Source organism: Paramisgurnus dabryanus, chromosome 16, assembly GCF_030506205.2.
Source record: "Paramisgurnus dabryanus chromosome 16, PD_genome_1.1, whole genome shotgun sequence".
In the NCBI taxonomy this organism is placed as follows: domain Eukaryota; kingdom Metazoa; phylum Chordata; class Actinopteri; order Cypriniformes; family Cobitidae; genus Paramisgurnus; species Paramisgurnus dabryanus.
The window spans coordinates 13,360,016-13,383,918 of record NC_133352.1 but is presented as its reverse complement, the minus strand read 5'-3'; the positions used below and the strand labels follow the sequence as shown (position 1 = coordinate 13,383,918).

Sequence of the window (23,903 nt, the reverse complement as noted above, 5' to 3'; positions counted from 1 at the left end):
GATCCAAAGCATACAAAGAAAGAGTGTTAGACATTATAGTGTTAGAATTGCCCTGTCAATCACCTGACTTGAATCAGTTAATATTTTCTGGTAAAAATTTAATGTGAATAAATAACAATGTTGATGCATTCAGTATTTATTTTCCCCACTGCATATTATACAGGGTTTACCAGAAGGATGGCCAAAATATCATCGGCCAATTTATAAGTGCACCCCTAATTTAGGTCAGTGTCTCCATCTACCAACCACACCTATTTTGCCACGGTTTATGCATCTGATGGAAAACAAACTGTGCCATTTTTCTAATTAGGTTGCTCTGTATTTTGCACCTGGTTACTTTTGGCATACTTCTTGTGTTTCATGTTTACATTTTTTTTTTTACTTTAAATGCAAAATACACTTGTTATGAATGTACTTTAATAGAAAATATTTTTTTCCAAACTATTTGTGTTGATTTGTTATATAAACAAATGATTTACATAAAATTATTACCATGCTGACAATTTTTGTAATAACCAGTTTTTCCGGACCTATGAAAATGATGAGAATTCAGATTTGGACCTTTGAATGTAAACTTTGAAAACCCCTGCTATAGTGAATAAACTGTGAAATGTTGAAGGTGTCTGAATACATTTGGTTTGACTGTATATTTATTTAATTACAAAGAATTACATAGAACTACACTGACCTGCTGACTGATGGTCAGAAACAGCCCTACGACTGTCCATCTGCTTGATGTGTCCTGGCAGATCCCAGCAAAAGCTGTGCAGAGAGAGAGAGAGAGAGAAATATTTCTTTTTTTACTTTATTTATGTATTTGTCTGACCAGCCGCTTCCATCTTAACCAGCTTAGATTTCAGTTGCTTTTTTAAGTATTATACCAACTATCGAGGAACTAAATTTGTCTAATAAAAATAAAAAACATGTTACAACTTGTACAGGCTTTGGTGGTACAGTATTTTTATCCTCCATAATCACATCAGTATAAACATGAAAAATAAATTCACCCAAAGTTGTTTCTGGCATTTGTTTTCTTTCTTATCCCTACTGAAAAATCCAGTAAAGACCAGCAAAAGCTGCTGAGCTGGTTTTAGCTGGTCTCCCAGTTTAATTTTAGCTGGTGTAGCAAGCTGGTCTAGCTGTGTTTGTGGTCTAGCTGGATTTAGCTGGTCAGGCTGGGAGGACCAGCTTAGACCAGCTACTGCCACCTTGAACCAGCTAAACCAGCTTATGCTGGTCTTAGCAGGATTTTATTTAGGAAAATAACATATTAATTTTAATAAAACCATAACCATGATATTACCACTGTCATACGACGACAACAATAGTTCAATCGCGCAGTTTTAATAATATTTTTGATTATACTGGTAATAAAATCACATCGCCAAACGTTATTACACCTTTACTATACCATGGTTAATTTTCCTACTGATAAAAGCGATCTCCTCCTCTTACTTTCTATACTGTATGTCTATCTGTAATTAAAGATCATAAAAATATTGTCACCACTGCATCCGTACGATTTTCAGATAAACTCACTCGTGACTTGACGGCCCCTCAAGTTCAGATTTCGCACCATAAAGTTCCTTTATTTAAATATGGCATTCGCTAATTTTTTCAGTATACCATACATTTGTTTTTACAGCTTAATATAATGAGCATTACGACGATAGCGTTTTATAAAATTAATCATACAGCATTTGCAAAAAAAAAAAAAAAACTGAAACAACCTGTAGTTGATGTTTCTTGAATTATGCACCGTACAATACTGCTATATTTAACAGTGCCATTAGGGTATTGAAACACTACGGCTAACTATTAAATAAATAAAAACAATAAGAAATAGTAAAAATAGTAAATATGAATCTAGACCTACCTCTACTTTTTAACAAGCAATCCGCGGAGTTGATCGTAGGTTGGGTCCGCTCCCTATGGTCCGCTCTCACCTGCACCTTTTGATAAATCTGACACCATTTCCTTTAAGAAAATCTGGGATAGTTGTCGTTTGTTAAACCCCTATATAAATAAAGTTAAACGTGTTTTTTATTTTTTAAATAAAAAAAACTTTTTGTAGTAGTTGTAGTATATTTAAATATTGGCTTCATTTAAATTGTGGCTTTTTAAATACATTTTTGTGTGTGTGTGTGTGTGTGTGTGGGGGGGGGGGGGGTTATTCGACTCCAATGATTTATATTTTGATTAGAGTAAATTGAAATATTTGTGCAGTAAGGAAAGACAGAGTTTGTATCCACTTTGTCAAGTAGGTGGCGCTAAATGCATGACTGCCAACTGACAAAAGGGTAAAATTTAGAAATAAAAAAATCTCATATTTCATGTACATTTTTTACTTCCTTCTCGATATATATTTTACATGCATTTTAAACTCCGGATAGTGTACACATCAGTTTATTTCTTTGGCACGATGGCAGGTGGCTCTTTGGCTTTTGTACAAGAAATCGGCAGCATTGTGAATCGCAACGCCTTCGCCAATAAAGAGTTTTGTGAGTTAATTCCTATCCGTTGATAGGTTCATATTTCAATAAAAAAATCTCTGTGCGGTAATAGGCTGTTGGGTTTTAATGACCCGAATTTTACTTCGCAGCCAATAAACTGACTGTTACAAGCAACACTCCGAACATTTATTGGCTCCCGTATCATAATGAACGAACGAGAGGCGTGAACAAATGAAAAATACCTTTTGAATGGCATCGCTTTGACCCAATCATCGCTTAGCTCATTTGCATTACAGCTCACTAATTGGCTGTTGTATTCCGGGGCGTGTCGTGGGAGTAGATAATGTGGTGTGTGTGTGTGTATCATGACAATCTGAAAATGGCGGATGAAAGCGGATTGATTTAACTTTATCGTACAAAAATAAGAATATCAAGAAAGGAGCGACACAATTGTACAAGATGAATTTGCAGTTCAGCTGGAATTCCTAAGTCAGTTTCCACATAGGGACACCATACTCTCAGCAAAAAGCGAAAGTTGAAGACTAGGTATTGTTTAAAGGTCTTTTTGTTTTGTTTCTAGCAGGCTAACATGCTAGCGCGGGTTGTCAATGGAAATGCTAGCGTATTAGCTGGTTAGCATCGAATATCATGGGCTTGAATTTTGTACTTTATGCCCAACAAATAGATTTTTATTAACAAATGAGTTAAACAGCGACTTGTCATTAAAACAGCCTTGTGTTTGAGTTCATTTTTGTAAACATTCTTGGTTCTCAAACATAAGTAGTACAGCTTTCGTTCCGGCTAGCTGCATCAGCTCCTTTGCCTTAACTGCAATAAATGTCAATTGTCTGTCAGTTTCACCGCAGGGTTTATTTAACGTTATATTTGTGAAGGTAGTATTTTTTGGGTTGAAAAGTCCATTTGGTGTTTTGTTTCTTTTTATTCATTGTCTCAGAAATGAGAAGTTAGAAGTATTTGAACGGGCTCTGTTGTGTGATTTGAGTTTAGTGATGGTTTCAATGATTGTCACAATACGTTACTTGGTGGGGTGCCTATCTAGTCACTACGAAAGCCGTCTAACCTTTATTGCATTTGACTAAAATTACATCTATGTAGGATGTAGTCATTGTTTGTTCTTAAATGCTGTTTGTTTTATTGGATATGTAACTTGTTGCAGTAACAAAAAAGCCAACATTGATAGATATGGTGTCTCCCAATGGATAATGACTTTTTAGTGAATGCTTCTTAAAAAAGCCATGTTTCAGCTGTCTGTGTTGCATTAAACGTGTTATAGATTATTCAATAGTGAAGCTATAGTCAATGCACCTGATGTTCGTTTACTACACCACGGTGAGATGCTCTACTAATGTATCCCTTCATCTTTTAGGGCATGGAAGAGGAGGCCTCCCGCTATAGCAAACGCCTGGTAAGTCTCTTGGTTGCATAACATGTTTCTTACAAACCAAAGTGGCATCTGGTGAAATGTTTAGAAAGTTTAGGGGACCTGTAATCGCATCATTCCCCGACAGCTGAGCTCCGTTTGACATCCCATCCGATGGGAATGCCGATGTTACACACCCATTGGATGTCTGTCAAAACCTCATTCTCATGTATTTGCACACTGCTCTTAGGCAAGCTGTGTCACAGCAGCAGTAAAATAGGTTAAACTTTTCATATTTACTTTGAATGGGCATCTATCCACCCCTGCTTAAACTGTTACATAGCATGCCTTTATACTGCATTTTATTCAAAGGCTACATATTTTGCAGGTGTGTGATTATCAACAAAGAGGGTACTTAACTGTGTTTTATACGTTATTTGTTTGTCTCTGCAAAGACAGGCTAAACGAGTTTGTTGTGCGATGACTTTTAAAAATAAAGGTGCTTTGCGATGCCAGAAAGAACCGTTTTGGATGAATGGTTCCATCAAGAACCTTTAACATCTTAAGAACTTTTTTGATTCTTAAATAGGGCTGCATAGCGATTAGGCATGGGCCGGTTACCGGTTTTAAGCTATACCGAGGTTTAAACAGTCAAGGTTTCACAGACCACTAAAATGTTCTGTGATACCCTCTCCAAGGTATGAGCTGTGTTTATACAAAATTCATCAAATCAATCACATGATTTAATGATTTCATGTTTACATTTAATATACATTACGAAAACATGATATATATTTAAAAGCATATCATAATGTAAAGGCTTTATTTTTATCTGGCATTTGAAAATAACACATTTTAGTGTTGCAATGGCAATACCGCAACACTCTGAAATCGTGGTATTTTTGATAAAGGTTATCATACCACCAAAATCTTATACTGGCCAATGCCTAATAGCGATTAATCGTGACTAATCGTTTGCAGAATTAAAGATTGAGTTTACATTGTATATGTTTGATGTGTATAATAACTATGTATATAAATACACACAGATGCATGTACATTTGTATTACTAAATTAACATATAATTTATGTTATATATAAATATTTTTTTCTTAAAATGAAAACTACCTGTATCTGTGTGTATTTATAAATACGTAATTATTATACACAGTACACTCTTATATATTTTAAACAAAACCTTTTATTCTGTAAATGATTAATCATTATTAATCCTTATGCAGCCTTAATGGGTTTTTTTAGTGAAAAATGTTATTTGTATTATATTATAGAAATTTAAGAAAAAAATATAAATTTTAAGAATATTTGACTGAAAGGTTCTTTGTTGAACCAAAAAAGTTTTTTCACTGTAAAAAAAACCCTTTAAGCACCTTTATTGTGAATATTGTAAGGTAGATGCTTTAAAATGGTTTGTTCAGGGATGCACCATGTTCGTGTTAAGTTATACACCCACATTTACACAGTTACAAGAAAACCTCATATATAAACAATTCCCTAAAAGGATTTAGGAAATTAGGACCTTTAGCGTTCAATGGGATGCTTTAGTTTCAAAACTTCCATTGCTGTCTGCTGCTAACCCTGGTTTTTCCACTATATAAATGTATAAAGGTTATACATTTAAAGTCATATCTTGCCTAATCTCCTTTTTGCTTAACTGCTTTAACTTTAGCGGGCAGGCACACGGCGACGGTACCAGGATGACATTTCAGATGACGAAATCGAGGGCAAGAGGTCTTTTGACGTGGAAGAGAAACTTAAATGTGATCGATACAACTCGGATCTGGTCAGAGTTATGGAAGGGGAAGGTCTGTGTTAAACTTTCTGTTTAGTTTCAGCATTAAAATATGTAGCTAGCTAGTTAATATTTGTGTGTATATATTTTTTTCATTTTATTTTATTTGGTGTAAAGAATTATACAGTTTTTTTTCTGACATACAGTATATTGTATGTATTAAGTTGTCTATGTATTGTTTTCTTGGCAGACTTTACCTTGGAGTACATCCAACGGGAGGGACTTCGAGACCCCATTGTCTTTAAGAAGGCAGATGGTCTTGGAATCAAGTACGGCTCATTTCATCATGATGTTTTATCACTGTTTGTTCCTTTACCAAACTGCATTAATCTTATCTATCATATCGTCTGTAACTTGTAGGATGCCTGATCCAGACTTCAGTGTCAGTGATGTGAAGTTGTTTGTGGGTAAGTGTAACTTCCTCAGACTCTATCATACTACGCCTTATTTCAAATTTCGTGATCATTGCCAATGTCCTCGCCCCTGTGTTTGCTTTGATAGGCAGTCGCAGGATGGTTGACGTGATGGATGTGACTACTCAGAAAGGCATTGAGATGTCAATGGGCCAGTGGAGGAGATACTACGAGACGCCACCATCGGAGAGGGAAAAGCTGTATAATGTTATCAGCCTCGAGTTCAGTCATACAAAACTAGAGAATCTGGTCAAGAGACCTGCCTCGGTATGTACACACACAAACCAAGTGTGTGCTTTTTGTGTTTTGAAATGACTTAATGTTTTAGCCTGCTTTTTCATTAGGTTGACATGATTGATTGGGTGGACAACATGTGGCCAAGACACCTTAAAGAACGACAGAGAGACGCTACTAATGTAATCACAGACATGCAGTATCCTAAAGTACAGAAGTAAGTCTTCGGTTTTCTTAAAAAGACTCTTTATTTGCATAAATGTTAAGGAAATATGAACTTGCTATATGCAGGTTGTCAGTAGCAGTGGTGTGTGTTGTTTCAGGTATTGTCTGATGAGTGTCGAGGGATGCTTTACAGATTTCCACATAGACTTTGGTGGCACATCAGTCTGGTATCACATCCTCAGGGGAGGAAAGGTGAGTGCTGTCTTAAAAGTACAACGCTATGGGGACACACTGCACCGACACAGACACTGTGATTGGAATTAAATGGTCTATGCTGCTTAACTCTTTCACCGCCAGCGTTTTTTAAAAAAGTTGCCAGCCAGCGCCAGCTTTTTTCATGATTTTCACAAAAGTTTAATTTCTTTCAAAAATGTTCTTCTTTAAATATATAAACATACAATATACCAAATGAAAGAACAGACCCTCTGCTTTCAAACAAAAAAACACGTTTCATCCTACCTTCAGAAGTTCTTTTGTAATCAGCTTTTGAATATGGGTAGGTTTCTGCAAAAACACCACATTTTGAGCAAAAAGCATTTTTGTGACGGACTTTTCACAGAGATCCCATTCAGAGCGCTCTTTAAAACAGACACGGACATGCAGCAGCTTGCCATGCAATACTTCTGGGTTTAAAAAGTTGCGGAAGGTGGATAATAGTGGATAATAGCGGTATTGCGGAAAGACGGAAAAACTCGTCATTGGCGGGGAAGCGTTTTCTCTTGATTGACGAGATATCTCTCGTCAATAATAAATCTTGAAGATGCGAATTTGTAAGATGCATCAAAGCTTTGTTTTTCATGAATGTTGAACATCAGTCTTGCTGTTTTTGCCGTACTATGCCGAGGTTTTATGCTGCATGGTACAGTGCTATGGCTGGGGATTTATGCTTTCTTAAAGCTTTAAGTTATTAAACTTGAGGTCATCACACTGGTTTTCATTATATCTCACTTACTTAATTATAATTGCTATAAAGTATTGTATGGTCAGTCTGTCCCTCTCAAATGTTGTAATTGAGACATTGAAAGTTTAAAAAAAAATGCTAGCTTTAGCCTGCTAGCATGGGAATCACAATCCCACCCTCCATTCAAATTGACATCCAAAGCCACACCTCCTCCAAAACACATGACTATGCACAGACCAGAGGCCCACTTCATCATGTCTTATTCACCAGTGTGAACATTTTGCAGAACCGATGTCAATTCGAGTTTTTGCACTTTATTAATCCTATTCCTGTCCTGTCATCGCTGTTTAAAAGATGTCTTTTGTTTTGTGGCTCCTGTGCAAGTGCCATTTATTGTCAGTTCAGCAGAAAAGGCTGGTTGATGCTGTTCGCAGTGGTATGCAAAAACACATTAACAGAGAAGAAGCAAAAATTGCATTGATCCAATCACTGCTGCTTTTGGTCCTAATGAAATGATGGGTTTTAAATGTTTTAGGGTGTACTCCCACTATCCAAACCAAACCGCTGGGGCGCAACCACTCACCTTCGTCTGCCTCCGAAAAACCTTTTGATGCCCACCTCGGGTTACGTGAATGTCCGAGCTGCAAACGCGACAGATCAACTAAGCAATATAATGACATGTAAGAGGGCTGTCTGTAATTAGAATAAAAACACAGACTTATTACGGTGGGTTCCAGTGTTAAAAGAACGCTTTACTTCCTGCTTTTTTCAAAACAATCGCATCCTAATGACGAAAGCGCGCCCGGGCTTGGATCGATAAAAGTACAGTGTAAGTGCGTGCATTTGGGGGAGTAGGGAGGGGTGACAATCACACTGGCCCTGCGTTCCAGTTCGTTTTTTTTACGAACTTCCCTCGCTAACTTCCCTCAGTCTCGTTCACTCGGATGTACGTCATTGCTTACGTTGTACGAGTGCCCACTACTGCTAGAACACTTGAAGTGGGTTCAAATGGATCGCCCTAAGCCCTTGATCACATGGAAAGTGAAGACCGCCCCCTCCATGTGCAAAGCGCGAGTTGCTGAAGTGACGTCACAATCGTGTTGCATTGTGGGATATGATGCTGCATGAAGTGTACATATGAAGTAGACTCGCTCCCTCTGTCAAAATCGAGGGAGCGAGGGTCTGTCCATACAAACTTCCCTCGTCCACTTGACGAAGTGGAACGCACTTCAAAATGGCGACAGGGATTCCCCCGAGCGGAAGTGCTTAGGGAAGTTCGCGAGTGTGTGTCTAAAACTGGAGTGGAACGCACCCTGGGCCATGGTTTGGTTTGGATAATGTGAGTGCGCCATTAGTCCTATACCTTTCACAGACGACATATATTTATAAGAATATATTTAGACAACTTAACATAGTGATTACTATCAGAATGTGAGGAGACTTTAAACCAGCATAACTACAAATATTTCTGAATTAAATCACCTACACTGCTTTTTAATCTGGTTCTTTTGGAGGCTGTTTACACTTGGCATTAACATGCGTTTTCGCCGATCGGATCACAAGTGGATGACGTTAATGCCAGGTGTAAACGGTGTTCAAAAAATGTCCACTTTCGACCACTTTCAACCACATCCAGAGGTAGTCGAAACCACTTTCGATCGGATCGCTTTGGAGCTGCGGAACGCAATGTGGTTGAATGTGTTCGAACAGCCACACGCGACCGCCTTCTCTCCGCCCATTTATCTAATCTGAGGTATTAAACACAAATTTTACGTCTTTTTTTGACTTCTGCCGTGAACATACGGTGAACAGCGCTATTTTTAGCCTTTCATTGATAAAACTACTGCGGGTGTTCTCCGTAGTTTCGTTTTGAAAGCGTGAAAGTTGCGCAATCCTATTTCATCAATTGCGCTGAAAATTCAGAGAAAGCTCCAACATATAAACGTACAAAACACTGTGCAGCATGTATACTTGCTAAACAAGCAGCGGACTCCGACATAATATTAGTTTGCGTCCATATAAACTCATAATTACTCCCGCTCTCGTTTGAATGACAGCAGAGAGACTCGCCCACCGTCTCACAGACCACCCCTCACAGTATTCAGGACAGAAGCGGTCGAAAGTGGACAAAAGAGACCGATATAAATACCAGGTGTAAACGTAATGTGTCCCTCTCATCCACTTGTGATCCGATCGATGAAAACACATCTTAATACCAAGTGTAAACAGCCCCTTGGTGTTTAGTAATCATCTGTCTTTGTTCCATCAAATGATCTCAGGTGTTTTGGTTGATCCCGCCCACACCTCAGAACCTGGAGCTCTATGAGAACTGGGTGTTGTCAGGGAAACAGGGTGACATCTTTCTGGGTGATAAAGTCTCGGCGTGCCAGCGGATTGAACTGAAGCAGGGTTACACATTTATGATCCCTTCAGGTATATATACGCAAGAGCAGTAGCCAGATTCTAGCACCAAACATGGGTACCTCCTACCCATGACCAGTATTTGTGACTCTTTTGGATAAGAGTCAAGTATTAATTACTTAGTTTTTTTATTTTTATTACAAGTCTCATAGTCCTCTGGAATGTAAGCATTGTATCTGTTCATTTAGGGTGGATCCATGCCGTGTACACCCCAATGGACACTATGGTGTTCGGTGGTAATTTTCTGCACAGCTTTAACATTCCCATGCAGCTCAACATTTACAACATTGAGGACCGCACGCGGGTGAGAGCAGTCGCACTCGTGCACACTTGCATATTTTGCTGCAGTTGTGTAGTTGAATATACTTGACACATTTCTGGTTATTTGTTGCAGGTCCCATCTAAGTTCCGTTACCCTTTCTACTATGAGATGTGCTGGTATGTGCTGGAGCGTTACTTGTACTGTCTGACCAACACTTCTCACCTCACGCCTGAGTTCCAGAAGCACTCGCTGGGCATCGGTCAGTGCACATCACCACACTGTTAATATATAGCTTTAATTATATATAAACACTGTAATAACATCGTCACTTCTGTTGTGTGGTTCACAGGCTTGACGCAAGAGGATGTGATAAAACAAGAAACAAGTGATCATGAGGAAAATGTCAAAGAAGAGTCTGAAGAAGAAGAGGCACCTGCTACCCGTCCAGGAGTTAAGGTTCACCTGACACCCTTAGAGTTGGAGGGACTTAGCCAGTTACTGGAGAAGTTGGAGGACCTGCCAGTGCACAAGAAATGTGTACCAGCAGGCATCAGAAACGCCCCAGCACTGCTTAGTGACATGCGGGTACAAACACCACGTGACCAAAAAAAAAAACGTTTTTATATAACTAGTAGTGCTAGGTATGGCAAGCATTTATTTTCCTTTCTCATTGCAGAAATTGCTACAGGAACATGCCAATGATAACCCCAAATTGTCTTACACTGGAGAACCAATTGTCAAATGGCCCAAAAGGGTAGGTATTAACATGTTCTGTGTGACCATTATCTGTACTAAATACATGATTTGCAAACTAAACGTGTGCACTCTTCTCTGCAGCCCTCATGGTATCAGCCACCCTCTCCTCCCCCAACTCCGCAGTACCGGCCACGCACTCCCGGTTCTGGTTCCATTCTGCCGCCAGTTCCTCGGCCCGTAAAGCCGTCTTCCTCCATCTCTGCTTTGAGGCGCCGGCGCGTGCGCTGCAAACGCTGCCAGGCCTGTCAGCGCAAAGAGTGTGGCAACTGCAACTACTGTAGGGACATGAGGAAGTTCGGAGGACCAGGCAGGCTCAAGAAGAGCTGTGTACTCCGGCAGTGTCTTGCAGTGAGTGTTTTCAGCAGTGCCAGTTTACGTGTGTTCGGGTGTGAAAAGTGCCTTTTTGTTTCATGTATCTTATGTTTTGTTCCTAGCCGGCGCTGCCTCTTACTGCAGTATGTGCCATATGCAAGGAAGGCTGTCAGGAGTCTGAAGACTCGGAGTCTTTCCAAAGCCTTATGGAATGTTCTGAATGCGCTCAGATCACTCATCCAGAATGTATAGAGGTACATGTGTGTGTCATACATGCCTTTTTTCATTGAGCTGTTGTGTTGTTGATTTTTAATGCTGTATATGTGTATATTGTAGGTGCCAGGGGATGGTATTATCAATAAGGACCTTCCAAGTTGTTGGGAATGTCCAAAATGTGTCCAGGGCAAAGAAATCAGGGTATGCTTACTGGTTAAAATAAAATTTTTTTACAGATTTGTCCTTTGCAATAGACAAATATATTGGGGCCAGCATGTTGAATTTAAGTGTGTATATTATATCATTTATAGCACATAACTGCATAAACAGAAGAGTCATATAAAATATAGCCAGAGCACGATTGTCTCCTATTCTCCACAGGCTTGCAAATTTTTTTTTCGATTTTAGCCCAAGCACGCTTTCGTTATTCGATTGTGATTGTAAAAAAAAAAAAAGTAATGCACTGAAGTCTACACTGAAGGCCATCAAAATGTTAAGTTTGTAGATGTTTGTTTTGAGTCGTTTGGGACACTGTGACACACAGCCCTCTCACGTTGCTTAGTCAATCTTAAGCTTACGCCGCTCAGACATTTTCACTTAACCGTGCAATGCAGTGCTGTAGTCGAGTCAAGACCAGATAAAGCTGGTTGGTGACTTGGTCTGACTCGACTACAACCCTGGTGCAACCCACATCATAAGGTTTTTACAGAGGCAGATGATGTTGAATAATCGTTGCACCACATCTTGTGTTCTGATCCGTGCTCCGCTGCAATTTGAAGTGAACTACACCTTAAATCCGAAGTATGGTCCACTTTTTACACGTACACGAGGGTATGCGTCTAGTGCACGTGACGCAGTTTCCGTCTTCTGAAGAATGTGCTTATACTGTATGCGTACCCCCTTATGTGCGTATGTAACCCGGGAGATGCATTACATTTTGTTGCAGTTTGAAGTTTGAATCTGATGAACTACTATTTAGTTTTCGAAATAAAAGATTTTTATGTTTTCTCTAGTCTTCCAGTAGTAGTAGTGATGATGAGTCGGAGAGCAGTGTGTCCAATGGAAGTGTCTCATCGGGGCCTCCAGCCAAGCAAGCATACAGAGAGGGGATTGGAGTGGGGGGCTTGCGTATGAGGCGTAGAGGAAGACCGCCCCTCTCTCCCTACTCTCTGCCTCTGACCCGCTCCCGGCGCCAACCGCCCCCTTCTCAAAGACTTCTGCTGCAACACCAGCAGAACAGGAAAAGAGCCGGAGCTTTGGAGTTACAACTCAGGAAAAGGGTGAGGATATGCATCTGCAAACGCAGATAATCTACAGATGAAATGTTGGTTAAGATTTAAATCAAAAGTTAGGGCGCCATTTTCCAGGGATGCATCCAGGCCAGGATTTCAGGTTTTGTCATTTGTCCACCGCAAACGTCAACGAGATTTATTATTTCAAGTTCTATTTTAGAAAAAAAATACATTTAAAGGTAAGAATGAAACTACAATGATTGTATGTTTTTAACTGAAATGACGTATACGGTAAAATAGCACGTATGGTCACCCTACTCCAAAGTGCAGCAAGCTTAAAATGGTCCTTCAACTCAGGCAAATTTATACATGTAGTTATACAGATATTAACAAGAGTGACTTGGCAAATAAAATGCATCAAGATAATTTGGTTTTGTTATAAAATGTAGGAACTTAAACGTGCAGAGAGCGGTTTGAACAATCGTCCTTGTAATTGTAGCATCTGCAAACCTTTCGAGCTTAGCTGTTTTCCTTCTTGTCCTTGGATTTGTAAGGTTCATTGCTACATTGTTTTGTGTTGCAGATAAAATTGGAAAGAAAGAAAATCCTCCAGTCGGTGAGTTTTTTTTTTTTTTAGCCTGTAACATCTGCTTGCACATCGCCGTGCATCTGTAATCCGCTTGGCACATTGCAAAGTATCTCATTGCTTCTCTTCTCTGTCGCTCTCGGCTGTGCTGTCTTTCTGCATCTGTCCTCCTCTCTGTTTCTGTTTCTCAGACCCGTTCGTCTGTCTCTCTTTCTCCAAAGCTCCTGCGTCAGCGGAGTCTGGAGAGAGGGGGCATCGTCAGGCCGACACCCACCAGAAGCGCTACCCGCGGCAGAGGCGTGTCCTCTTGTCGTGGAAGAGGAGTGCGACTCAGAGGTGGTGGCCGAGGTGGAGGTCTGCGAGAAAGGATGGAGATGGATGTAGACGTAGAACCGGATGATTCTGTGGATGAAGAACAAGAGGAAAGGAAGGAGAATGGACAGTGTGATGGTAAAGAGAACCGTCCCCATAGACGTGGTGGAAAAGCAGGTGAAGAGGAGAACGGTGATGGACATCAAAACGGAGAGAGTGAGGGCAACAGTGAGGGCGGAGAGCCAACTCGGTCAGACACTTCTGTGGTACTAACCGATGACACCAGAGGCCATGGGTCATGCGTCACGGTCACTTTGCAACCATCCAGAGGTAGACGTGACCCCAGCACCATTGTACCTAAACTGGAAGCCAACCTATCCCCGAGAAGCCTTCCGCTAGACCCCAAAACCTTGCTGCGTCCCCCATTGCGGAATGGCGCAGCTCGCTCGACCAGTCCTCATTCACCACGCACTTTGACAAGGAGCACGTCCAAACACCAACATTTGGCTCATAGTCTAAGATCAAACTTTAAAAATTCCTCTCACCACCTTACTCGTGAGAGAATTGGGAAAAAGACACGATCGGAAAAGGAAAAGTCTTCCAACTCCTGTTCAAGTTACACGTTACAGGTCTCGCGAGAGCAGAATGGAGGGAATGAGCCTGGCTGGGAGAGAGAGGTGTGGGTGTCTGTGTTTCGCTACTTGACTCGGGCAGAGTTGTGCGTGTGCATGGCCGTTTGCAAGAGCTGGTACAAATGGTGAGTGCACAGTTACCACTAATCATATTTTAGCTTATTTTTTTAAGAATTTGTGAGGATTCTTATGTTCGGCCTACATTCGAAAATGAAACTTTATAAGTGACGGACAGGGTTTCCCGCAGAAAATTTGTTAGTCAAGGTGGTAGGGTTGGGCGGGTGGATGGGGCCAAGGGCGTGGCAATCAAAGGGGCGGGGCGTATGCGTCATGATGAAAATTAAAAAAAATTTAATAAAATAAATAAATAAAATTATTTATTTTTAAAACACTCAAATAAAACTTAATTTTGAAGAAACTATGACAAAAAATGAACACATACTAGATTATTAATGAATTTTAATATTTTTAACAGATACCTCTAATGGGAATAGCTGCGTTATGAAGTGAAACTAAAGGGTTAATAAACACAAACTAAAACAGATGTTGTAGAACGTCAGGTGAATGATGATAGAGAGCGCAAAAATGGTAAAAACTGATTATTTCCCACTATTAATGACATTATCTTAAAGGAGTGTAACTACTGTAGCATGTAAATAAGCACATGAATAACGTGAGCAAGAGAGCTCAACAATTATATTGAATCAACAGGCACGTGAAACCTTAGCAGGTTGCTCAAACAACAAAATCACCAGCTAACTTAATTTAAAATTAGAAGAACTATAGACTAATACAATAACAGGCTTGAATAAACCCAAAACATAAATCCACTTACAGTTCTCACGGACACGTGTTTTATCAACTGGCTATCCTCCAGACATGACGGAGCAAGTCCCCTTATCTCATTTCGGTTGTGTGGTGCGCGTGCACACTCGCAGTGTGAAGCACGTCCGTGCTATTCTCCAAGATGTTTTATCAACTGGCTAGTTATCCTCCAGACAGTGACGGTCAGGACCACGTCTTTCTCATTTTGGCCGTGTAGCGCACGTCCCCGCATGTGGTGTGATGCGCGTAGGCGCTATTCTCCGTGATGAACTTGACGGCCTTTTTTTTGGACAAGTTAGTTAAGGCGGTAGGGTTTCCAAGCTTAGGTGGGCCGCCTTGACTGAGATATGCTGCGGGAAACGCTGACGGATTTGAAACAAACTTCATGGCAGTATCTTCATGAACCACACAAATATTAGGGGTGTAACGATGCATTGATATGGATCAATTCATCAGACCGTTAGAAATAAAATCGATTGTTCGATGCCACACATAAAAATCGATATGAGGTACCTTTATTTTAACACTCTCCATGTCCTTTTTCTTTGACGTAACGTCCATCTATGCATTTCCGCCAAAGCCTGAATTTTAGTTTATTTTCGCCTGCTTGTGTCACCAAGTGAATGCAATGCAGCAAGTGGTTGTAGCAGCGAAGATACAGAAAAAGAGGCTGAAGACGAGCAAGTGTTTAACATTGCAGATGATATGTCCATGCAAAATGCAGTTTAATTTTCAATTTAATATTTTTTTCTAAAACTACCACTTGCACATTGTCACTTGCACATTTTGGAACAAAATACTGAAAGACTTTTGCTATCATTAGCATGAATTTTTGTAGTCTCGCGTAGCCAGACCTTTAAAGGTGCTCTAAGCGAATTGAAGCGTTTTAGACCATATCTCTGTAGACAGCCCATGCTTCACAAACGGAAATATCAACATACTGGCCAAACCTAGCATCACAAAACAAAACAAAGTATTCCAGCCAATAAACGACAAAAAGGATTTGGGGGTGGGGGTTGGGCGCTAGGGCTAAACGATACATCGAATTTTCATCGTCATCGCGATATGAACTCATGCGATGAACACATCGCAACAGACAGCCTTGACGCGATGAATGAAGGGAAAACGGTAAGCGCATGTAATGAACGTTTGACCCCTCAGGTTTAGTCCTGAAGACATGCCCTGCGTCCCAAACCGCATACTTCCATACTATATAGTAGGCGAAAAGCACTACTTCTCGTACTCTTTGCATACTATATAGTATGGAAGTAGGCAGTTTGGGACGCACGGATGGTTTGCGCTTTCAGGGGAAGCCCCAAGTCAGCTACGCTCAGATTGATTTGTGAGGTGTCAGTTGCGACGCTGTGCCTGTTAGCAAAAATGATGGCGAGAAAGGAGAGAAGAGTGAGGAAAATGTGTTGTCAGACGAAGACCTTGTGGTGAAAAGGAACAGCAGTTCAGCTGCAATTATTTTGGATTTAGGAGAGATGACGCCGCAAACACAGGTACTGTGGAAGCGGTGATTCACATATTGCGTCTATTGCGCGCTCAAGTTCATTATTTCAAATGTATGTGCGCTCTGGAAGCGCCGTGGTCACGACTCGCACGCGGTGCGACGCGCTCGTTATTTCCAGGTATTTCAAAAACATTTAAACTTTTCAGAATGACACAAGCGCAGCGTGCAAGTCATGTGACAATAACCTACGTGTCTAGCGTTTTCCACGCATTTTTAGGCGCGACATGTGAATGGCCCCTAAAACATGAAAAAATATAAAATATTTATCGCAACTCACATCGTCATCGCAACATTGCGTTTCAAACGTCAACAATAACTAACGTCTCGCAGATTCGCTTAGAGAGCCTTTAACAGTGAAGGTCTGGTGTTTTTTTGCTGCTTTTTTTGGCCAATGCCCGCCCACGAGGCCGTTTGACCATCATGTCCAACAACCAATCAGGGTTTGTTTCGTCTAGCGTCTTTTAGAGAGTCTATACCAGGAACTTTTATATTTTTGAGAATGCTAATTTTAGCTGATCATGATAACTGCTCATCATTAGCCACGTTAAAGGAATAGTCTATCCATTTTCCATATTAAACTATGTTATTACCTTAACTAAGAAGAGTTGATACATCCCTCTATCATCTTAGTGTGTGCACGTAAGCGCTGGGGCGCGCTGCGACACTTCGATAGCATTTAGCTTAGCCCCATTCATTCAATGGTATCCAACAGAGATAAATTTAGAAGTGACCAAACACATCAACGTTTTTCCTATTTAAGACGAGTAGTTAGACGAGCAAGTTTGGTGGTACAAAATAAAACGTAGCGCTTTTCTAAGCATATTTAAAAGAGGAACTATATTGTATGGCGGAACAGCACTTTTGGGAGTACTTCAACTCGCCTGAAAAATCCGCTCCCTTCTCCCTCTTTTAAATCCGCTTAGAAAAGCACTACGTTTTATTTTGTACCACCAAACTTGGTCTCGTCTTGGAATCAAACAAAGAGGACTCGGAATTTTATTTTAAGACCGGTCAAGACCACAACTGATGGCACATCACACATTTATTTTTTATCATTAATTTTATGCAGTTTATTCAGGTTTCGCATATGATGTTGGCATTGTTTAAGTTTCTCCCAATGACAGTTACTAAAAACACCTGCGTTGTGTTAAGTGGATGGCAAGCCATGGAAAGACAGTTCAGAATAAATGGTTAAGTTGATTTCAGCTCTTTAGTGTTTGTTTACTTTTATTTGCTTATAGACAAAGATAAATTCCCACATATCTGCAATGCCTTTGATTATTTTATCAACTTCTCTGATGGCACACATGTATGCATATTCCACATTTTATCATAAGTGTTTTAATGCAGTGACTTGCAATGGTCTTTGTCTTGTCTTGGTCTCGGCCTGTCTTGGTCATGACTTTGTCTCGGTTTAGGTGGTCTTGACTACAACACTACATCAGAAGTTTAGCCAACTTCTGTGGGCGTGACGTCTGAGGCTGAGACTAGAATTTTTGTGACTCTCATTATTTAAAAATATTGTTAGTTTGTTGTTGTAAAAGTTCCAATCGGGACTGAGATTGTGCCATTTTTAAGTGTTTAATGAAATGTTCATGTTTTATATTCTGGTTGCATTTGAAAGTAAAAATGTAACTGCCTAACTAGGCAAGTAATATAAAAATATCTATAATGAATTTGATCGAAATTGCATCAGGGAAGCATTTGATGTATCAGCAAATATTGCATCGCAGGTGGAGAAAATCTGTATTGCATCGCATCGTAATGAACCATCCGATTTACACCCCTAATAAATATCTCTGCATGATACTTACAATTGATTGTAGTAGAATTTATCATTTTGCAACATATCTATAAAAAGACAAAGGTACATGTAGACTAAAAATGTGTGACACTTTTACTTTTGTCATCTCATTTTCCAGGCTTGTGATACCCAGAAAATTTGGTGATGAATTTTTACAGAACATTTGAAAAAAGATCAACCCAGTAACTTAGTTTTGGTAAAAGATTCTCTGCAAGCATGTGAAAAAATTGGTCACTGAAATTTGGCTCCCCTTGTGATGTCAAAATGGGATCTTATAATAATAGCCCTCCCTTAAACTGCTCAATCCAACCGTGTCACTGCCATTTAGTGCAGAGAGGGAGAGAGAAATAATTGACAACACAATTGAGGTTCAGTTTCAACAAACCACCATCATGGCGATCAGTTTTTGCATTTCATCGGCTTTTGCATTTGCTTTTAAAAGGACACACCCCCAAACTGCACTTTTTTGCTCACATCAACAAAGTGGCAATTTTAGCATGCTATAATAAATTATCTGTGGGATACTTTTGAGCTAAAACACCAAAGAATTATGAGACTTTTTTTAAAGATGTAAAATATGTTTCCTTTAATTCATATTCTGTGTTGGTTTTATATAGGGGATGTGACAAGCGTTTATGGACGCGGATCAGTTTGAGCCGATGTCGGTCAATAAGTCCGCAGGCCCTCACAGGCATCATCAAACGGCAGCCTGTCACGCTGGACCTCTCCTGGGCCAGCATCTCTAAAAAACAACTCTCCTGGCTCATCAACCGACTGCCAGGTGCATATTCTCATATTCTCACTGTAAATATTTCACCAAACAGGACAGTATATGATATTACTCACTGGTGGATCTATCACAGGGCTTAAGGATCTGGTGCTGTCAGGATGTAACTGGACATCGATCTCAGCACTGAGCTCTCCAAGCTGTCCTTTACTTCGCTCTTTAGACCTACGTTGGGCTGATGGGATCAAAGACCCACAATTCAGGGAGCTGCTGAACCCACCAGGTAAAACACAAACTTTTCATCAGACTTATAATAAATATGAGTTACAGCACAACATGTCAGGTTTCTAGGCTTCTGTTTTTTTTTTTGATCAAAAGTAACCTGGTGTAGTTTCCCTTTCTGGCATGTTGTTAAAAACAAGCAAACTTACATTTCCTGAAACACCGCACAGCATACATCATATACGCATTTTCAAGAATATGAAATTTGTGTTCTTTCACAACCATTAAAGCAAAGTGGGCAAGAGTTTGAGGGTTGTCAGAAAAAAAGGCAATTTGTGGTGGTTAGATTTTTTTTTCATTATGCAAAGCAGGTTACAGTCCAGCAAAGAATTTGTCTATGCTTGCATAGCTGTTCTCTACCATATTAGTACAAAGTCGTGCACCGATGTAGGGAATGCCCTAGCACAGATCTTGCATAGGATATAATGTGAAGAGGTCTCAGAAAAGATTATTGACTGGTACCCAATTTAAAAACAAAATGCACAGCTAGCAGATTTATAAGCACAGTGCCAATAACCATTTTTCTATGCTGTTTATTCCTAAAACACTTGTGTCCCTGTTGTTAAGGATTTGAAACCTATATCTATGTTTGTGCAGGCAGCGATAACCGTTCCCAGCTAAAGAACATGCAGTGCTTGTGGTTGTGTGGTTTAGAGCTGACTGAAGCCACGCTCAGGCTGATCATCAGACATATGCCTCTGCTTACCCGTCTGGAGCTTTCACATTGTCCCATCACAGATGGTGCTCTCAATCTCCTCAGTGCTGTGGGGTCCTCCACACGCAATACACTTACACACCTCAACTTGGCAGGTAAGTGTACACAAAGACACTTTGTTGGCAAGAACTCATCTTTTTTAAGCAACAAAAGGTTGTCTAAGGGCTGTACAGAATACTATGTAAAATATGGGTGATTAAAGCCGGGGTGCATGATTTAAAAAAAAACCTTTGGAAAATGGAGTCGGGGCGACTACCAAATCACACTTCAGCCAATCAGAAGTAAGGTGCCTACTAAACAGCATTGTCTGGGTTGCGTATGTGTGGGGCGGGTCTATCAATAGAAGGTCCAGATTCTATTGGGGTAGGGGCGTGTTTGTTTAGGTGATTTCAAATGTCAACATTGGCTTTCAGAGATCATGCACCCTGCCTTTAAAGAATTGCAGGTATGTTTGGTGTCAAAGTCATTTTGATCTTTTTTAAACGGTTGTTTTGAATTATTTTGATAATTTGGTACTTAGTAGCTGCGTTTCCATTAATCTTCAAATTGACATAGCGAATTGAAAATACAGCCAATAGAAACGCATCAAATTAGCAAAAACTCCAATATATCTTTAAAGTTTTTACGCTCGCATGAGGTGGTATTTCAGGCAATTTAGAAAAGGTGTATTTCACAAAACTGCAATGGAAACAGGTTATTTGCACTTTTTAAGGTCACCTGATGTACACATCACCTAATCGAAGATGGCGCGGTATATAAAAAACCTCCCAGAAACACCTCATGCTTTGCTGCCCCCAACTATTAGGGGATTTCCTTGGCATTTAATGTTTGGATATTTACTCCTACGTCTCCTTGTGTTAAAAAAAATGGCTAATGTGGTGGATGTGATATTAGTAAACCTACCATCGATGTATTGCGAGAGGAAAAACTATGTTTTACTCGCATATTATTGGTTATTGGAAACGCCATCACTTCAAATGTTTATTTTTTATTGGCATTAAAAAAATAGCATACATTTTGCGCAAATCTGAAATGGAAACGCAGCTATTGTCATGGATCACAAGATGTTAAAGTCCATAACAGTGGGTGGAGCTGGCCATAGCCTTCGCCAGTACAGCCCCGCTTGTCACTGCCAGATAACCAAAATAGTCACAGTGGTGGAAAGTGGGTGGAGCTGAGGTGCCTGGTTGCTGAAACCACACCCGCCTAGCTCGACAGTAGTAATCCACCTGTCACTCAAGTGACCACGCCCTTAATTATGCAGAACTTTAAGGCTTATTATAATTAAAACGGATGACTTACAAAAAAACCTCACATTTTTCATGAAGGGCAAAATTAGCTCTATACACCAAAACTTCTTTTGGTTTTAGGCTGTAAACCATATTTTTTTTTCTGGCATTTGAATATAGGGGGATCTATTGGATTGACTCCCTTTTGGAGCCTGTCTCTAGTGGCCAGTTGATGAACTGCAGTTTAAAGAGCACCAACTATCTGATTCACAATTTTACAAATTTCCGTTGGTGTGTATTAGTACATGTTAACGATATGCAAAAGGTACAAACCCCAAAGTAAACGATGACGCAAGTTATCATCTCCAACGTAAATCTCTTTTTTTGGACTCCAACAAACACACGGATTGTAGGCAACAGTTTACTTCCTGGGATTGGTGATGTAGACAAGACCGACATTATCATAATTCCTCCCGCTTGGACTCACAGCCTGAAAGTTAACTCCTGTTAGCATTGCATTGTGACCGAGTCTTTCAAACATGGTAAGGAGCGTCACATTTCCTGCTGACGTCAGAGGTATTCAGGCAAATCACAACCTACAGATTAGCTGGCCAATCAGGGACAGTTTTGTACAAAATCCATGCATTTCAGGAAGAGAGTGAAATCTGGAGCTACAAATATGTACAATATGTTGAAATAATGTGTTTTTTGAATCCTAAACCACGCGAACACATTGTATTATACCATGTACACAAAATAACATTGCTTTTTAGCAATGAAATCGGTGCTGTTTAAGTCACTTTTGTGTTGGCTTCACCAGAGACCGGAAACTTGTCGCTTTGATTTTCAGCTGTATAAGACACTTTTTACAGAAAATATAATATTGTTATTATATTGTTAAAAAAAAACGGGTAAAAAATAATTTGAAACTAAATGTACATGCAAATATTTAATCACCTGTATATTGTGCTTAAACATAAGTCATACAATTAATTCCCTGTATTATGTCTTGTCCAGGTTGCAGTCGCCTGACAGACCGATGTTTGGTGTACCTGCGGCGTTTGTCCTGTCTTTCCGTGTTGGACCTCCGTGACTGCAAAGGGGTCTCGCGGAAGGCGTGCGAAAGCTTTATCTCTGAGCTGTCTGTCAACGCCCTCTACTGCCTATCAGATGATAAGCTCATCCAGAGGATATCCTAAACCCGCCCTCCTCAGGGAGAAAGAGACTTTGTGAATATTTGTGCGACGTGTGTCTGAGAGAGAATGCACAGAGTCCCTATGTGTGTGTGATGGGCTCTGTCTGTAGAGGGGTTCTCTGCAGAGTTTAATGTATAGAAACATAGAAGGTAGGAGCTCAAAGCATCCAGGGCGGGGCTTGTGTATAAATAGATCTGGGTGATTGATATCCTTTCTTTTTTGTAGTTAGCTGTTTCCATTTCTTTTATGTACACACAAATACACTGCAGTTGGCAATCAGATCTCAGGCCTGTCATGCCACGGGCTCTTCTATTAAGAGATCAACAGGTGCTATTGCTCTACAGTTTGTTTTCTTTTTCAGGGCAGTCTGTTGTCTGCCTTTAAAAAAAACACTTTGCTCCTACTCTTGTCCAATACTCTAATCCATTCTCCAAATCCCATCACTTGGACTCAATTCAGGTAGTGTTGGGGATCTTGCATTTAATTTTATTCATCCCCTTACTTTAAACTTTATTAAGAGGAATACCTTTTTGTTCCCCTCCTTAATACCTGAAAGAATATAGATAGATATATATATGAATATAGACGCATCCTTGTGTAAATGTATTCCTCTCCTGTAAGCCAGAACAGTCTGTAGCATTACAATTATTTTCGCAACCTTTTTCCACTTTGTGTTTTTTCCAAGAAACTAAAAAAAAACTAATAAAAAATGTGAGCTTATTCTTTGGAATCAGATTTGGTTTGTTTAATATTGGCTTGTGACCATCTTGTAATGAACATTAATGAGGAGCTCGGATAAAGAACACTTTATCCGAGCTCCTCACAACTGCGGTGTTGTTGTAGAAATATCCATATTTAAAACTTTATTAACGTAAATAACTACCTTCCGGTAGCGCCGCCATCTTAGTCGCGTCCGCATTCAGGATGAGAGCTTACGCAGCCTACGGAGGTTACTCTGCTGCTGCTCTGTGCCCCCGCCCTCCGAATTTGTCATACGTCACTAAGAAAAGTGCGTACACTACGCTAATACTCTCTCCTGAATACAGAGGAGTCTAAGATGGCGGCGCTACCGGAAGGTAGTTATTTACGTTAATAAAGTTTTAAATATGGATATTTCTACAACAACACCGCGCGGATTACCCTCAGAAGACCTTTGTTTATCATCCTGGAGCCATTTGGATTTCATTTGTGAAGGATGGACGCACTTTTTTGGACTTGAAGGTCGTGGACCCCGTAACTTCACATTTAATCAACTGAAAGATCTAAAACATTTTTTTAAAATATCCGAAAATGTGTTTGTCTTAAAAATTATGGACATATGCAACTCGGACAGCTTGGGTGTGAGTAAATCATGGGTTTAATATCATTTTTAGCCGAACTATCCCTTTAACGTATATGTGCCGTCATTCATCTAATTCTCTTTCCATGAACTTAGAGGACTTTGCTGAAAAATCGTTGTGGTG

At 40.0% G+C, this 23,903-nt stretch overlaps 1 protein-coding gene across 1 annotated transcript; it reads left to right on the top strand.

The window, feature by feature from the left end:
- The first annotated feature begins 2,826 nt into the window (after positions 1 to 2,826).
- Positions 2,827 to 23,162, top strand: kdm2ab (lysine (K)-specific demethylase 2Ab). Its single transcript, XM_065266459.1, has 23 exons — positions 2,827 to 2,999; positions 3,841 to 3,879; positions 5,522 to 5,657; positions 5,835 to 5,913; positions 6,005 to 6,051; positions 6,146 to 6,324; positions 6,402 to 6,508; positions 6,615 to 6,708; positions 9,697 to 9,850; positions 10,027 to 10,142; positions 10,233 to 10,359; positions 10,450 to 10,685; positions 10,777 to 10,854; positions 10,938 to 11,204; positions 11,291 to 11,422; positions 11,505 to 11,585; positions 12,398 to 12,664; positions 13,200 to 13,232; positions 13,394 to 14,271; positions 18,909 to 19,072; positions 19,155 to 19,301; positions 19,898 to 20,110; positions 22,262 to 23,162. The coding sequence occupies exons 2-23, from the start codon at positions 3,844 to 3,846 to the stop codon at positions 22,441 to 22,443; spliced, it is 3,753 nt and encodes a 1,250-aa protein (XP_065122531.1). The 5' UTR covers positions 2,827 to 2,999; positions 3,841 to 3,843; the 3' UTR covers positions 22,444 to 23,162.
- The last annotated feature ends 741 nt before the right edge of the window (positions 23,163 to 23,903 follow it).